The 13,636-nt window shown below is 50.9% G+C and overlaps 1 protein-coding gene across 12 annotated transcripts in view; it reads left to right on the plus strand.

The window, feature by feature from the left end:
- Positions 1–13,636, plus strand: part of CACNA1C (calcium voltage-gated channel subunit alpha1 C) — a 651,888-nt gene that overhangs the window by 523,130 nt on the left and 115,122 nt on the right. For all 12 annotated transcript variants that reach the window (XM_063593291.1, XM_055095249.2, XM_055095251.2 and 9 more), the window contains exons 14-18: positions 8,647–8,854; positions 9,904–10,024; positions 11,585–11,699; positions 12,458–12,578; positions 12,919–12,988. In XM_063593291.1, the coding sequence (XP_063449361.1) occupies positions 8,647–8,854; positions 9,904–10,024; positions 11,585–11,699; positions 12,458–12,578; positions 12,919–12,988 (635 nt within the window). The remainder of the gene's footprint in view (positions 1–8,646; positions 8,855–9,903; positions 10,025–11,584; positions 11,700–12,457; positions 12,579–12,918; positions 12,989–13,636) is intronic.

Raw genomic sequence — 13,636 nt, forward strand, 5'->3', positions numbered from 1 at the left:
TCTCCTCCTTCTTCTCCTCCTCCTCCTTCTTCTTCTTCCTTTTCTTCTTCTTCTCTTCCTTCTTCTTTTTTCAAGACAGGATCTCACTCTGTCACCTAGGCTGGAGTGTGGTAGCATAATCATAGCTCACTGTAGCCTCAAACTCCTGGGCTGAAGTGATACTCCAGCCTCGTCTCAGCCTCCCAAGTAACTGGGACTATAAGTGTCATGTCTGGCTAATATTTTTATTTTTTGTAGAGATGGGGTCTCACTATATTGCCCAGGCTGGTCTGGAACTCCTGGCCTTAAGAGATCCTCTCACTTGGCTGACCACCTTGCCCAGCCAAAAAACTTGATTCTTACATCTCCACTGTCTTCTCCATACTGTAGTCTCTAATTCTGTCAAGATGGTACTTTTGATAGTTTTTGACTGAGAAAACACATCAAGGTAAGAACTACTATGAATTCAGCAAAGCTTTTAAATTTAAATTCCTACACATCTGTGTATGTTTGAAAAGTGGTAATATGAATGCAAGACAAGGCTGTTTATTCAGAGTAGTATAATGCTTGGTGTACACATGGATTCATGGATCCCTTTCTAGAATTCTAGAATTCCAGGCTGCTCTTCCCTCACCCAGGGCCCATGGTCCAAGGGTCGGGAACAGGGATCTAAATCAATGGTTCTTCACCCTGAGGTCATGACACAGTGGTACATCCAGAGCAGCTGGATAGTGTATAGCAAATAATTTATTACTGAGAGCTGAAATTCCAAAGTTTGTGAATAGTTTCTTTAAAAAATAAAACAAATTAATATTGTCCTTGTAACATAATAGCATCACTCCGTCACTTGCATTACAAAATGCTTCTATGAATGGGTGAGATCCGGGTGGACTTACAACTCATCCATGATGCCTGAAGGGAGCAGATGTCTTTGATATATCATTATGAGGAAAATGAATTATTTACATACTGACATTTTTTGTGTTTTGTCAAAATCTGAGAACACCTTAGGGAGTATGCTACATGTATGAAGATCATTCATCCTCTTGTTGAGAACACCTTAGGGAGTATGCTACATGTATGAATATCATTCATCCTATTGTTTCAAGACAAAAAAAAGGCCAGGAAGCCTGTACTAGACTGTAAGAAAATTACTTTATAGAAAAGATTGAGGAAGACAAGATTCCTGCTCATTGAAAACAGTGGGGCACACGCATGGCCGGAATCTTTGTCATCTTTGAGTAAATGCCCCAGTACGGTGGGCCTTCCAGCCTCATCATGGATTGGGTTCTTCCACCTGTGGCTCTCGGTGCTGCCCAGATTCAATATCCAGTTTTTCTACTCTTTGTCAGCCCAGTCTGACATATTCTGTGGGGTGGGAGAAGGGCTTCAGACAGATTCAATCCGGACGTGATACCAGTTTACTAATTGCATCTCATTTTTGACACACTTGGTTTTCAAGTGCAGTGAGGCCCCTCTAGCACCTGCTGTTTTCCCTCTCACACCTTCAATCCCTCTTTATTTCTCCTGCTGCTCCTCCCCTGCAGCTCCCTTCCCAGGCCTTGAAATGGGAGCTGGGGCTGATTCAGCACAGACAGATTGGCTCATAAATCTTGGCCACATATGGGCCCCACAGAGCTCCAGGTGAGAGCCGTTAGCCCATCTCCCAGGCTCGAAATGTCTCCATGTCCCTACCAGCGTCTGGCCTTGAGCAGCAGATCAGCCCCACACCTTCCCAGCTCTTCCATCATCCTCTAGCCCCCACTCTTCTCAGGCCCCCGGGAGCCCCCACTCTTCTCAGGCCCCCGGGAGCCTCTGAGCTCATTGAGGGCCATTATTAAGGAAGTCTGTTTGGCAGATGCCCAGTTCCCTGGCAGGGGTCTATGGCAAAGGTAGCTCAGACTCCAGAGCCTGCAATGTGGCTGTCAACACAATGGGTGGTTCTCCTCTGGAATGGGAATGGACTGGTGTCACCTACTAGGAGAAAGATTAAAAAGATGCAGGTGAGGATGACTCCCTAGCCCTGACACAACTGTGGTTGGAGGGGCCAACTAGGTGACACTGAGTAGCCCCGTGGCCCAGAAGCTCAGAGAAGCATGCTGCTAAGGCCATCCCCAGGTCCAGGCCAGACCACCTTGCCCGCTTGACCAGGTTACACTCCCCATGCAGGTTCCGTTCTTAATGTGACCGAGACATCTGCTGCAAACAGAGAAGACAAGACCTTTGAACTTGTTAACTAAGTCAACCCTTGCCTCAAAAGTGAAACCACAAAATGGTCTTCCCAGCCTGCTAGAATGGACGGGAGCAGGGGCAGGTACCAGTAGAAACTGAGCCGGTAGTTGAGGCATTGGGGCCCAGGTTGTCCCAGACCAAAATACTCTAGAATTCTGCTTGACTCCTCCTGGCCCAGCCCAGCATATACGGTTCTGCCTCTGGGCATCCTAATCCCTCCCAGCTCTATTGTGTCTTAAGGGGCTGGGGCTCAATTTGACGGAAGCTCTGCTCTGAGGACACCCACTCCTGTGCTCACTTGCTGGATGGATTCTACCTGCTTCCCCAGGTGGCCTCAGCCAATTCTCACTCCTCTTCACTCCATTGCCTCCCATGAAGCCCCAGCCACACAGATTCACCACAGGGGACTGCTTTATAAGTGCTCTTTTAACAATAGATCACTTGCCACCGAAACTAAGAATTTTTTTTTAGCCTTCAGGATGAGAACATTTTGGGCAGGTATCAAACTCAGTTATGACCTTCTCTGGAACACAGAGAGAATAGGGTGGAACATTTGCAGAGCATCCGAAAGTGGTGGGTACTGTTATTTTGAAGATCTCTTATTTATGGCAAGCTCAATGCTCTGCTCTATACCTAGAATAAAGGTAAAGGACCTGGTCCTGAGCTCTTTGAAGCAAAAGGTTCATGAGATGAAAGTTCCAGTTCAAGGAAGGCTCGGGTCACTTTATATTATAGGAGAGGAGGAAGAATTCCACAGAGCCCCAAACCCAGAGACAGACCTAGAGAAGGGGAAACAAATGGAGATAAAAGGATTTCTGAACAGATGGTGGTAACTTAAATCAGGAGAGGCAGAGGGAAAAGGTAACAGAAGTGACATGGTGGTCGGCAAGTGAGAGAGCTTAAAGGGAGGCTGGGAGTAGGAAGGTAGAGGGAAGGAGAGAATTTAGGCGGCAGAGAACTTGATGTGATGAAAAGCCCTCAGATGTGCTGTACTTTTAAGGATAAAACAGTGAGCCGAGTGGGTCAGATGGGGGATGGGGTGAGCAGGGACGCACAGTTTGGAGAGAATGATTCCAGCAGCCAGAGAATGGGAAAGGAAAGTTGATGCCAATGATGGCGACGCAGGCAGAGTGTCTGGGGGGTGATCTAGAGCTGGACACCGGCACCCAGGTGCTGTAGAGCCCACAGTACTGAATGTGAGCTTGTGGGCATGTGTGTGCACTGCTCTGATGAGAGAGTGCTTCATTTTTCTGCTTTTCCATGAGGCCTGTGACCAAAAGACATGAAGTGCTTTGCTCTGCTGCTGCTCGCTTCTCTCCAAAGCTCTTGCCTTTTTGGTGTGTGAGCGTGTGTATCTCATATTTTTGACCAATGAGGAAAAAAGCTTCAGCTGATTGTGAATGTGCCATTAACCCCTCTAGTTTACCACCAGTGAATCTTCCTAAAAAAGATGGTGATTCTAGGATAGGAGGCAATCATCCAATCTTCAGGCCATAGCTGTGCGAGCCATCAGACCACATTAAGAGGAGGGAGTGTGAGGACCTGCAGGACCGCCAGCTGTTTATTTAAGTGGTGTTTCACCTCACCCTACCCACCGCAAAGGCTGCCACCTGGACACCTCCAAATCCCATCCATATCAGTGATAGTGAGCCGCCACCCTCAACCTGCTACCAGCCAAGGCCTGCCAGTCTCCAGAATTCAGCCCATCTCCTCTGAACCCTATCAGCATTCTTTGCCACATCATCATTTCAGCAATTCCTTTGTCTCATCTTCTAGATGAGCACATAAAACATCCCTGATAATTTGCACGTTAGGAATGGAAGCCTTCTGCTCAGCAAGCTGAGCACCCCTCGTGATGCCAGGCCCCGGGCAGCAGCCTGCCCCCTTTATCCTGCTGCAAAGGAAAGGAAAGGACAGGTGGCAGGCGTGCCTCGGGCCCAACCCCATCTTTCTCCCTGTTGAATGGGAAGCAACAGTAGGCTGAAGACAAACAGCACAAACAACCATATCTCTGTCTGTCTGTCTGAGCCATGTTTTAACTGTGTTACTGGTCCCCAGGACAGTGTCTTTCCCCTCAGGTGTTTTTCATGTAGACAGTAGGCTGGTGCCAATTCATCTTTTAAACAGAGGCTGACCTGTGCCCTCAAAACTGGGACCAGTGAATTTGAGAATGTGAGTTCTTCCCCAAAGGTGACACATGTTCACAGTGATCTGGAAATCCTACTCCCAAGGTTTGCTGAAGCCACAGAAACCCTGTTTTCTGTAGGACATATTGATACATATTAGTTTGATGCATGGTCTGGCAATGGAACAGTCAGGAATCTCAGAAAATCCCTCCCCATGGATGTAGGGAAGCTATGGGAATAGGAAGGCTATGGGAGCAGGGGCAGGCAGCCACTTCTCACTGTTTGGCAAAGTGTGTTCAACTTAAGTGCACACGCACACAAACACACATGCACAGAAGCACCCATGCACCTCCATGGCCCCTTGCCTTTCCCTCCAGGAAGTACCAATGTGTCATACGAATAGTAAGGTTCATTCATTCACTGAACAAAATGTTTGCTCATCACCTGCTTTGGGCCAGGCACTGTTCTAAGCTCCAAGGATATAAATGTAACAGATGGGTTCCTTCTCCCATGGCCTCACATTCTGGCGAGGGCAAGCAGACAGTAAGCAAAGAAGTAATTATTCTTTGAGAGTAATGAGGGATAGAGCGGTGGCCAGGGGAGATGTGAGGCCTGAAGGAGCTGAAGGGGTGAGCCCCACCGACGTCTGCCAAAGAACCTGCCGACGGACAGCAGCATGGCCTTGGTCAGGCAGGAGCATGTATAGGAGTTGGAGAAAGTGAGGGGGCCCGAGGAAGGGGAGTGCAGCTGGCTGGTCGCTGAGGCTCTGGGGCCAGAATCTACAGCCTCTGCTAGGCCTTTGGGAGGACTCTGGCTTTGACCCAGAGGAGAAGGGGAGGTGACTGAAGCAAGACTGAGGCTTCGTGGGCCTCACCTCATAGCAACACCCACTGCTGCTGCAGCTTGGACATCAGCTGCCTGGAGCAGGGGTCCAGGCAGCGAGGATGAGGAGGCGGTGGGAAGTGGCCAAAGTCAGGACTCGTTTTGAAGATGGCGCAGAAGGATTTGCTGATGCAGAGTGTGAGAGAGCCAGGAAGATGACTCCGAGGACTTTGCCTTGAGCCAAAAGCTATGGTTCTCATTTCCTTGAGACGGAGAAGGTGATGGGTGGGAAGCAGGAGCTCCGTCAGAGCACGAACCCGGTGTCGTGCAGCTTGGACTTTCCCAGACACCCCAGGGGTTGAGGGAGGCAGTTTCCCAGACTTTCCCAGGGGTTGAGGGAGGCAGGGGCGGCAGGGAGAGTGGGCAGAGGGTGCTCCTCCAGACACAGCTCTGTGTCCCTGCCCACGTCCTTGCCTTTGGCCTTCGCTCTAGGAGATCCCTGCTAGTTTCCATGCTCCATCTCTGCCTTCCCAGGAGTGTTCTCCCCTCTTAGAGACTGGATCTGTTCCTGGCCCACAGCTTCCTCCTCCCTGGAGCCCCAAGCATTCTGAGGGGCTCCCAGGTCAGGAGGGCCCCCCCACCTCACCATCCCTCTCTGCTCCTCATCTGGGGCCTCCCCGAGACTTTCTTGCTGACGGCACCTGGCCCTCTCCCTCTGCAGCCATGACCTGCTTGTCATGCTCCCGTTGGTCCCCATGGCTGTCAGACATACCTGGGTCTCAGGTATAATCCCAGTTGCAGTTATTTCCCACATGCCTCTTTACTTCATGAAAACGAAGGCTCCAACCTTCCATGACCATTAAGGCTTTTCCAGAATCTTCCATGACAGTTGAGCGCACAGAGGATCTCTAGAGGATTTGTGACTTCAGTGCACATGCGGACACTCTTCCCTCGGATACAGCTGGAAATTCTTGTTATAAATATGCTTAAAGTTGCTGGTTCCCAACTCCCAGTGTATTGGCAGGTGTTGGACTGGTCGCGTGAGGATTACCCCAGCCCCAGAGTCAGCCCCAGAGTCAGAGATTAGGGTTTCATGGTGCAAGGGAGGGACCTGGGAATCAGGATTTAGGAAATGCTAACACACCCCTACTGGTATTATTGTTGTTGTTGTTCTATTATTAATTAATTAATTAATATTTTAGGACAGGGTCTCACTCCGTCACCCAGGATGAAGGGCAATGGTGCAAACATAGCTCACTGCAGCCTCAAACCCCTGGGCTCAAGTGATCCTTCCATCTCAGTCTCCCCAGTAGGTGGGACTACAGGCATGCGCCACCACACCCAGCTAATTTTTTAATTTTTTAAAGATGAGGTCTCACACTGCTGCCCAAGCTGGTCTCAAACTCCTGGCCTCAAGCAGTCCTCCTGCCTTGACCTCCTAAAGTGACAATCCTCCCAAAGGGGGTTATAGGCATGAGCCACCACCATGCCCAGCCACCTCTACTGATGTTGATCACCGGGCAGGCTTGGGAAAACTGCTTTAGCTGTAAGAGGGGAGGGTGTTCTACCCCCAGAGAGGTTCTCTTACTTTTTCCTTTAAGCAGATCACTACAGCCTCTAGCCTGCAGGGGCTCCAGGCAGTCCATCACACATACTGGGTTGTACAGAATTTATATAAGGACAGAGTTGGGAAGCTGGAGGGGGACAAAACCCTGCAATCTTCTGCCGTCTAAAATTTAGAGCCTATTTTGGTGAGACAAGACTGTATAGAACAGATACAAATAGATGTATATTAATATTCTGCAACAGAGGGGGTATGGCTGGCAGGCAAAATAGAAGTAAGGAAAAGCTGGATTTGTGGAGGCCAAAGGTGCCCTCGAGGCTGCAGGTTGGTAAAGAGTTCACGTTGCCATCCAAACTATGACCCCTCTGCTTCTGTCCCTTGGTGTGGAACCATTCTCTGCAGAGATGAGCCCAGGCTGTGGCTGCAATGGGAGTGGCTTGCATGCCACTCACTGAAGCAGCAAAAGCAATCCACTGTCTGGATTGGTGATGAGCTGGGAATCTCTCAAGGGAGTGACCTAGGAGGCAGGTGGGCCAGAGGGGGCCAGAGGGAAATGAGATTGTTCTGTTCTTGCTCTTGCTCCCTCAGGGCCATGTCCTTTTACCATGGTGCACTTCCTGGTCCTGAGCTGACCCTCACACAGGCGCCCACCCTGCATCCAGCAGTCATTAGTAGGTTCCCCCTCCCACTTTGTCATGAGAAAGGAATTTTCCCAGGATCGCTGTATTTATAGTGGAGAGAGGCCCCAGGACTGTAAGGAGTGGGGACCTCCTCCCCAGGAATCCCACTGAAAGCCTATGTCCCCTCAGGACCGAGCTCCTGCCCACTCAGAGGACTCGTGCTTTGAGCTGCCCCAGTGGGTGTGACAGGTTTGCTATAATCTAGGATTTCCCAGACTCACCTGCTGATCAGAATCCTGTAGGATGCTTGTTAGAAACAAAGATATGTCCCCTCAGGACCGAGCTCCTGCCCACTCAGAGGACTCGTGCTTTGAGCTGCCCCAGTGGGTGTGACAGGTTTGCTATAATCTAGGATTTCCCAGACTCACCTGCTGATCAGAATCCTGTAGGATGCTTGTTAGAAACAAAGATATGTCCCCTCAGGACCGAGCTCCTGCCCACTCAGAGGACTCGTGCTTTGAGCTGCCCCAGTGGGTGTGACAGGTTTGCTATAATCTAGGATTTCCCAGACTCACCTGCTGATCAGAATCCTGTAGGATGCTTGTTAGAAACAAAGATATCTGGGCCCCAAACTACAGCTAATGAATCACAATCTCAAGAGGAAAGGCCCTTAAAGAAACAATTCTTAGGACGGGGTAAACTTGGGAAACCACCAAGCCATGAACTCTCTCTTACCCGTGGGTGACCTAATTCCTGCCTCTGCTAGAAGGCTGCTGCCTATAGGCTGAGCTCAGACTGGCATTCATGGTGGGGGAAAAAAAGCTTGCTTTCTGTTTAGAGACCAACAGTGACAACAATGATTACCAACCTTTATCAACTATGTGCCAAGCACTCTACAGGGGGCTCTTTGGGGAAAGGTGGATCATGTCACCCAATCCTGCCATAGCCTAATGAAGTAAGGGCTACAACAATCTCCATTTTTTTTTGATGGGGATGCAGAAGGCAGGGAAGTGAAATGTCTTGTCCAGAGGCACATGCAGCGGGTAGCCGGCAGAGCTAGGTCGCGGGCTTCTGACCACTGTCCCCCTCTCTTCCCCAACAGATTAATCATCCTGAGACCTTGAATTAACTCCCTCCAGGGTGGCAACTCACACCACCACCAACACCCATCCCCCACGGGCAGGGAAAAAGAGCATAGAGTGGCAGCTCCTCTGAGAACCTGCAGTGGGCAGTTGTGAGAATGAGGCACAATGGGGAGGACAGCAAGGGGCAGAGTGCTGACCTCCCTCCTGTTGGCTCTCAGGTACTGGAACTCCTTGAGCAACCTGGTGGCATCCTTGCTGAACTCTGTGCGCTCCATCGCCTCCCTGCTCCTTCTCCTCTTCCTCTTCATCATCATCTTCTCCCTCCTGGGGATGCAGCTCTTTGGAGGAAAGTTCAACTTTGATGAGATGCAGACCCGGAGGAGCACATTCGATAACTTCCCCCAGTCCCTCCTCACTGTGTTTCAGGTACGGACTCTTCTCGGCTGGGATTCGGACTCGGGGTGGTTGAGTGGCGGGGTGGTGGGAGGAGTGTGGGAAGCTGCACCCTTTTACCGGGCAGCCACAGCCAGCCTAGATCAGCCCTGGAGAGCCCATGCCCGGGAGAGTCTTGAGTTTTTTCTGTAGTTTCCCTGTCCCCATCTGCCACGGAATTCCACTAGTGGGTGGACCATTAGGGGAAGCAATATAAGTGGTTTAAAAATGCCTTCTCAGGAGAATCTCTTGAACCCAGGAGGCGGAGGTTGCAGTGAGCCAAGATCGCACCACTGCACACTCTAGCCTAGGTGACGGAGCAAGACTCCGTCTCAAATAAAAAAAAAAAAAATCGTTCTTATCCATGGAATCCTTTACTCAAATTCTCCATGAAAGCCCAAAACATAAAGAAAAGCAGACTGCTCTTACTGGGGGAGGGGAGGGTGACGAAACCCTGGCTTTCCTACCATGCTTGTCCCTCGAAAAAAATATTACTAGCCCATCAAATTTGTGATTTCATAGATATTTTGGCTTAGGGCAAACTCAAAGTGGCATCTCTTTAAGTTTAAAAGCAGATCGATTGAGAGGTAAAAATGAATCATATGTAGATGTTGTCAAAATCTTGAAGATGATGCCCCAGTGACGAATGTTTGGGGAAAGCTGGTGTAGCCTGTGGCTGTCTCAGCAAACACACAACTGCAAAAGGGCCCTGACGCCTTACCCCCAGGAATGGCTGACGGTCAGCTCAAGCATGTGTGGGGAAAGTCAGAGATCTTTGGGCCAAAAAGCCCTTTTAGTCACCCTTCAAATAATATTATGCCAATGGCCAGGCATTTTGATTATGCCAATGGCCAGGCATTTTGTCTAAGGACAGTTCAATAGCTCAGAGCCCCTGGGGGGGAGAATTGGGGGCCAGGAGGAGGGAAAGAAGTGAAAGGGAAATTTTGGACAATTTTGTTGACGTAGTGGGGCAGGGCAGGGTGGTTTTGGGTTTGCTGTTGGTCTAACGCTGTGTCCCTTATTGGTGGGAATGTGTCATTCAGATCCTGACCGGGGAGGACTGGAATTCGGTGATGTATGATGGGATCATGGCTTATGGCGGCCCCTCTTTTCCAGGGATGTTAGTCTGTATTTACTTCATCATCCTCTTCATCTGTGGAAACTGTATCCTTTGCTGCTGCCCCCCACCCCTGCGGCCCCCAGCCCCCAGCCTGCAGCACAGTGCCAAACGGGCACGCCCCGCAGGTCCGGGCGGTCCTGCTCGGGCTCACACCACCCAGCCTAGAACCCCATGGCGGTGGAGGTGGGTCTGGGTGGAAACCGGCAGCTTTGGCATAGGTGAGGTTCACCTTCCTGAACCCTCCGAGCCCGCAGCGGCGCCGCGCTCCGGGCGGGCTCTCGTCGTAATCTAGGTGAGCGACGCCCCCTGGCGTTGCGGCGTGTGCAGCCACTCACACCGCCTGCGATAGGGACGCGCTGGAGCGGGCCGGCTGCCCTGGGGCCGCTGCGTCTGCTCAGAGGCGGGACGCTCCGTGAGGGAGGATGAGCCGTTGTCCTTCAAGTGACCTTCAGCTCTCCTCCTGCTTTTTGGTCAGCAGCCCTCTCTCTGATGCTGCTCCCCAGGACTTTAGTCACGGGCAGAGCTGCACAGACTTCAAACAGCCCCAAAAGCTCCTTCCTGATCCTGGCTCGGGCAGGTTTCCAGGGCACAAGCCACGGGTGCTGCTTCTCTTCCCCAGCTCATAACCCCGAGAGAGTCACGTCCAGAGCCAGGGGTAACATAGGAACAGCTCTGGGCCAAGTCCCAGCTAAGGCAGTGCAGAAAACACAGTCATGGAAGCCTGCAGACAAGGTTTCCTCTTTTCCCAGCTGGATGACCTCTTGCAGATTGAAGGTCCTCTACCTCAGTGTCTGTAAAATGTGGCAATGGAATCATAGAACCTACTACATAAAGGGTCGTTGGGAGTTTTCATGGGATCATGCATGCAAGGCCTCTGTCACATTCAGAAGCCACCCTGGACAAAGCCCCTCTTCCCCGGCCTGGGTTGCGGCTTCCCTGTGTGTGAAATGATATGAATGTCTGGGTGCCTGGGGCCGGGGGTTAGACTTCACAGACTTAAAGCCCCCTTCCAGCTATGCTTTCGTTGATTCTGCAGTTCTCTGACCCACAGTGTTTCTGTTGGTGGAGTGGGGTGAGGAGAAAGGGCAAAGAACTGTCTCCATTGGGAACTCCCAAGCCTTGGCTGGCTCCAGATGGACCCTCCAAGGGTCTTCGTGTGTGCAGGCTCACATTAAGAGTTGGCAGAGATACCAAGCCACCCCCTCAGCGCCCAGTTATAATAAACCGCTCTTAAGAGCGTTCTGCATCCTGCTAGAGACAATGCTGTTTATAATGTCAATTACAGCCAGTCATCTCAGCAGGGAAAGCAATCATGAAACCCAGCAATTAAAGTGCAAGGCAGGGCTTGCTGCCTCCCTCCCGCCTGCTCCAGTGTGCAGGCTAGCCTGTTCTCATCCCTCTTGATAGCTCCAGGTAGCTAGGAGGGTGATGGGGAGGAAGGGGAGGGGAGGAACACTGTTGGGGTCTGACTCCCTCAAACTGATTCACCCTCAAGCTCTCTCTGCTGAGGAGCTCTACCCTGCACGTCCTACATCCCCCGTGCCCCCTGTGCCCACCAAAACCCCAAGCCAAGGGTCATTTTCTTTAAGAATGGACACAAACAGATATCCTACTGAATGTGTTCTTGGCCATTGCTGTGGACAACCTGGCTGATGCTGAGAGCCTCACATCTGCCCAAAAGGAGGAGGAAGAGGAGAAGGAGAGAAAGAAGCTGGCCAGGTAACCCTCTAAGCTTGCCCAGGCCCGGGGCTCCAGGGCTCCCATTCTGGAATGTCTTCCCACTGGTGGCAGAGAGAGCCTTGACTGCTAGCCTCTGTTGGCTGTCCCTCCTAGGAGGACTCTGGGTTTGGGGCTTCCTAAGTTGGGCCTCTCTCCTAATTCCTAAGCATCACTCTGGTAGGGACCATCGTGAATTATAATAATCTCTGCAATGGTGTCATATTCTCCACCTGCTGGGATTATCTTTTGAGAAGCTGTGATAGGTGGCAGGAGTGTAGGGTGGGGAGAGAGAAAGGTAACCACTCAGTTGGGAAACGCAGCTCCAGCTTACAGAGGGAGTCCTCCTCACTACTTTATAATTCATCTCCAGTGTTAGGAAGGCAAGACGGGGCCCTATGTTGTATCCTATCATTATCTAGACGGGACAGTTCCAGGCCACACAGCTGCCGGGCACTGAGCAGAGCTCCTCCAGGAGCCAATCCTAGATGAGATCCACCATCCTTTTCTGCTTTGGTGACCCAGGCATCTCTGGAGCTGGAAGAGGCCAATTGCGTATCAGGCAGAGCAGGTGTGGCTCAGCCCCGTAGCACTTGTGACTGAGCTGCACACGGGAAGCGTCCTGGAGAAAGGAAGATGGACTCAGACCCAGGGGATCTGTCCCCTCTGGCCCCAACAGGCCACAGGGCGGTTCCCTCCTACACTGTTCCCTATCACTCCAGTAAACAGCCATTTATTTTTTTCTGCTGCTGACTGGCCAGGACTGCCAGCCCAGAGAAGAAACAAGAGTTGGTGGAGAAGCCAGCAGTGGGGGAATCCAAGGAGGAGAAGATTGAGCTGAAATCCATCACGGCTGACGGAGAGTCTCCACCCGCCACCAAGGTGAGGAGCTGTCTCCTTCCTGGAGCTGTGAGGCCGGTGCTCGGGAGGGAGGGCCACAGCCTTCCCAGGCCAGAACCCCCTGGAGAAGAGGAGAGAAAGAAAGACACCCGGTGGAAAGAAAGCCAGTGGGGATGAACAGGAGAGCTGGGAGGGGGAAGAGAAGGCAGATTGGCTGGATCCCAGCCATCTGCTGATGTCTTGAAGGAGATATGCAAAGTGACAAGTACCTATTTTTGAGCTAAGTCACTGACTAAAATGCAACTTCAAGGCTACTGCAAGCCTCTTAACTTGGGGACGTATCTAACTGTATTCTTCCCCCTTCTCCCCTGTGACTGTCTAGATCAACATGGATGACCTCCAGCCCAGTGAAAATGAGGATAAGAGCCCCTACCCCAACCCAGAAACTACAGGTACCAGTCCCACTGCCTAACCTGGGATTGGGAGATTGGGGGCAGAGATCTAAATTCTAAAGCCACGTGCGAGTGGCCATATATTAGAGACCATGGTTCCAGTGTCCCTCTGTAAGTACCTTCCACTGCTAGTGTCTTCTATCTCTGTATTTAAGCATCATCAGTCAGCATCTGGGAGGCAGGTTTGTTTCTGGTTTCCTCATAATGAGATCACATTTGAGCAGTGCTTTTGTGTCCTTTCCAAGCTGGATTCAGTGTACATTTAAATTTTTGTTACATTACATGTTGTAAAATCATTATTAATTTATATAATGTATTAGTATGGCATATGTTGCAACATTATGCTCACTTAATATTAATAGTCAATCCCAAGTCTGCCTTGCCCCTACTCAGGAGGCAGTGCCGAGTGCAGGGACAGCTGCCACCACAGATGTCCCACTTGTTGCTTTAGAAAATGATTTCAGGTCTCATTATAAAAGGCGCGCTTACTGACTCCATCTTTTTATGCTTCTATCTGATACCTAAATTGGCAGGCAGGCTGCTTCTCAAGAGCTTTAATGTCAGAGATCAGAGGTCCTCCCTCCAGGCTTCACTTCCCTGCTCCCTGAAATCCCATACCCTGTGCAAGGCCTGGGCTTGCCTTCCTCT

This window comes from Pan paniscus, chromosome 10 (assembly GCF_029289425.2).
Source record: "Pan paniscus chromosome 10, NHGRI_mPanPan1-v2.0_pri, whole genome shotgun sequence".
Classification (NCBI taxonomy): Eukaryota; Metazoa; Chordata; class Mammalia; order Primates; family Hominidae; genus Pan; species Pan paniscus.